The following is a 2,883-nucleotide window of genomic DNA, read 5'->3' on the forward strand; positions in this document are numbered from 1 at the left end:
TGATAAACATTATAAATGCGGAAAATGTTTACATGGCAAGTTTATTGCATTACTAGCTTTTATGACTACAACTTTTTAAAATATTACTACTTTATATAAAGGTTTTACTACTTTTTTACTTTTTAAGTTGATAGTGATAATATATAATTAATTTACTATTACTTTTAATTACTTATACATATATTATATATACCAATGTTTCAAATTATTTCAAATTGATATAGTCATCTTTTTCATCCCACATACATTATGCATAAGAAATTAAGTGGAAATGAAATAAGGGTTGAAAGTACACACTCTAACTTACGCATATATATAAACGTATGTAATAAAATTAAAACACAATAGTTTTGAATTTTCTTGCTCAATGGAAATGAAAATTCTCCCAAAATTCAATTTTTCATAATATAAAAACAAAACCCATTTTCTAATTATTTTTCTAAACCGCTGCAAAATATTCTTTGCTTAGCTTCGGGTCCGGCTTCATCGACTTCTCCCCTGGCTTCCATCCCGCCGGGCATACCTCATCCGGGTTCTCTTGTACAAATTGCAATGCCTACAGTACAACCCATACCCAATTTACCAGTAATCAATAATATAAGCGGCATAGTTATTACCAGTAGGCCGTAATAATCAGAGCCATGGTTATTACCAATAACCTATGGCTAGTAATAACCAGAAGACATGATTATTACCAATAACCGGTAATAACATAGTCATGGTTATTACCGGTAGCCAATAATAACCGGTGGCTGGTTATTCAGTAATAACCGGTAGCCATGGTTATTACCAGTAGCCAATAATGGCAAGTGGCCGGTTATTCAGTAATAACCCGTAGTTGTTACCTGAAGTGTTCTCAAAGTTTCATCAACGCTACGACCAATTGCAAGATTGTTAATAGTCGAGTGTTGAATGACACCTTCTTTGTCAATAATGAAAAGTCCTCTCAATGCAATTCCCTAAAAAATCAAACAAAAAAAATCAGTGTAAAAATGGTTTTAAAGATTAACAAATAACAAATAAAAGAATATATCAATGTGTACCTGATCTTCAATCAACACATTAAAAGCTTTTGAAATCGATTTTGTCACATCAGAAACCAAAGGATAATTCAAATCACCAAGTCCACCAGATTTTCTATCTGTTTGAACCCATGCAAGATGAGAGAACTGAAAAAAAAAAAAAAAAAATAGAATCATAAATCATAAATTCATAATGTAATATAATACTTCAAAATATTTGTATTAAAAAAAATAACAGGGTAAAGAAAGAATAAGAATTTACCACACTGTCTACTGAAACACCCAATATTTCAGTGTTTATCTTTTCAAATTCCGCATGTCTATCACTGAATGCAGTGATTTCTACATAATAAACACATAATTAGGAAAAAAAATTGGATCAAATTATGTTTAAAAAGTAATGCGAAAGTGAAAGTGAAAGTGAAAATCACCTGTTGGACAAACGAAAGTGAAATCGAGAGGGTAGAAAAAGAGAATGACATATTTCTTGCCAATGTAGTCAGAGAGCTTAACCTGTAATTCATAAATTTCTTACAAAGTTATGAAATCTGGGATTTTATTTATATATATTATACAATCAATGATCAATGATATGAGTCGATTTAGTTACGTTGATGAATTCTTGATCAAAAACAGCTTCGGCTTCAAAATCTGGTGCAACATTTCCGACTAGTGGGAGTCCCTGTAAACACCAAAATACATTCCAGAATTTGAGAAAAGGAAATCTGTTATCTACAAATTTTGATTATATATCTTTCAGATCCAATTGGCATACATCCACTTTCATAATTATCGAGCACATGATAAGAAAATTTAGTTATCGATATAATGGTGTTATAGAACATAGTGTCAATTACAAGTAATACAAAAAAAATTCATCTAAATAACATACATTAACATGAATCGACAATGCAACCAGGAACTGTAACTGTTTATGTGAAAATACGCAAAATTACGCAACCTTGTAAATCCACAAATGACAAAACATTGGTCTGGTATAGAATTAATGGAGATTGTGAGCTACTTACAGCTTTGACGACGAACCCATTTCGGCGGGAGGTGGAAGGGCGGAGGGAGAGGGAGGAGCGAAGGGATTTAGATTGGAAACTGAAGGATGCAGAGCTGGAGAATGAGAGGGTTTGAGAGAGCTTAGATTTGGGGGAAATGGAAGAGGAGGGCCTAGGGTTTGGAGAAGAAAGAAGAGCTGCCGAAGCAGATGAGGAAGCCATTGTTGGGTTTGGTGGTGTTGTGTGTTATCTGAGTGTGGATTGTTGGGGTTTGGTTTTAAGGTGGAGAGGTGATGAGCGATAAATGAAGATAGGGGTTTTGTGGGGGTTAGCTTGGTTGGTTAGTAGGGATAGGTAAGGGGACTAAAATGTTTCTGGGACTAAAATGTTTCGTTGCCTTTATTCTAATTATTTTTATTTTTATGTAATTTTAAAGGGATATTGAGTAATGTGATCATAATGTAACTTATATATATATATATATATATATATATATATATATATATATATATATATATATATATATATATATATATATATATATATATATATAGGGATTAGCATTAGAACCGCCGGAATCGGAACCGGACCGGAACCGGAACCGGAATTGGTAATAGGTCCGGTTACCGGTTCTCCATTTTTATGAAAACCGGTCCCGGTTCTAAGAACCGGAACCGGTTTGACATTTTTTTCATTTTTTAAAATGCACGTAACTCGCTCATATGAAGTCGAAATTATTTGATTTTTTTTCCAACATGTAATTTGGAGTTTGTAATTCATTTTTTACGGTACAAACATATGTTTTGGTTAGATATTGAATCAGACACATGCCCCGAAAGAAAGCATATCGATGT

At 32.8% G+C, this 2,883-nt stretch overlaps 1 protein-coding gene across 1 annotated transcript; it reads right to left on the minus strand.

Moving 5' to 3' along the window:
- Positions 1-290: 290 nt before the first annotated feature.
- LOC145058291 (Thioredoxin superfamily protein) lies at positions 291-2,358 on the minus strand. Its single transcript, XM_079006215.1, has 7 exons — positions 2,051-2,358; positions 1,633-1,704; positions 1,454-1,535; positions 1,285-1,364; positions 1,044-1,169; positions 846-959; positions 291-556 (listed from the first exon to the last, which is right to left on the minus strand). Exons 1-7 carry the CDS (start codon positions 2,249-2,251, stop codon positions 440-442), a joined length of 792 nt encoding a protein of 263 aa, XP_078862341.1. The 5' UTR covers positions 2,252-2,358; the 3' UTR covers positions 291-439.
- Positions 2,359-2,883: the final 525 nt, after the last annotated feature.

Source organism: Lactuca serriola, chromosome 6 (genome assembly GCF_051521515.1).
Source record: "Lactuca serriola cultivar US96UC23 chromosome 6, Lser_US96UC23_V15, whole genome shotgun sequence".
Classification (NCBI taxonomy): Eukaryota; Viridiplantae; Streptophyta; class Magnoliopsida; order Asterales; family Asteraceae; genus Lactuca; species Lactuca serriola.

What these genes read in the sequence shown, in the direction of transcription:
- LOC145058291 (XM_079006215.1), bottom strand. Translation starts at nt 2,251, where the DNA reads ATGGCTTCCTCATCTGCTTCGGCAGCTCTTCTTTCTTCTCCAAACCCT. An exon ending in TTGATCAAGAATTCATCAAC is followed by an intron (nt 1,536 to 1,632) that starts GTAACTAAATCG and finishes TATGAATTACAG; the next exon opens with GTTAAGCTCTCTGACTACAT. An exon ending in GTGTTTCAGTAGACAGTGTG is followed by an intron (nt 1,170 to 1,284) that starts GTAAATTCTTAT and finishes TTTTTTTTTCAG; the next exon opens with TTCTCTCATCTTGCATGGGT.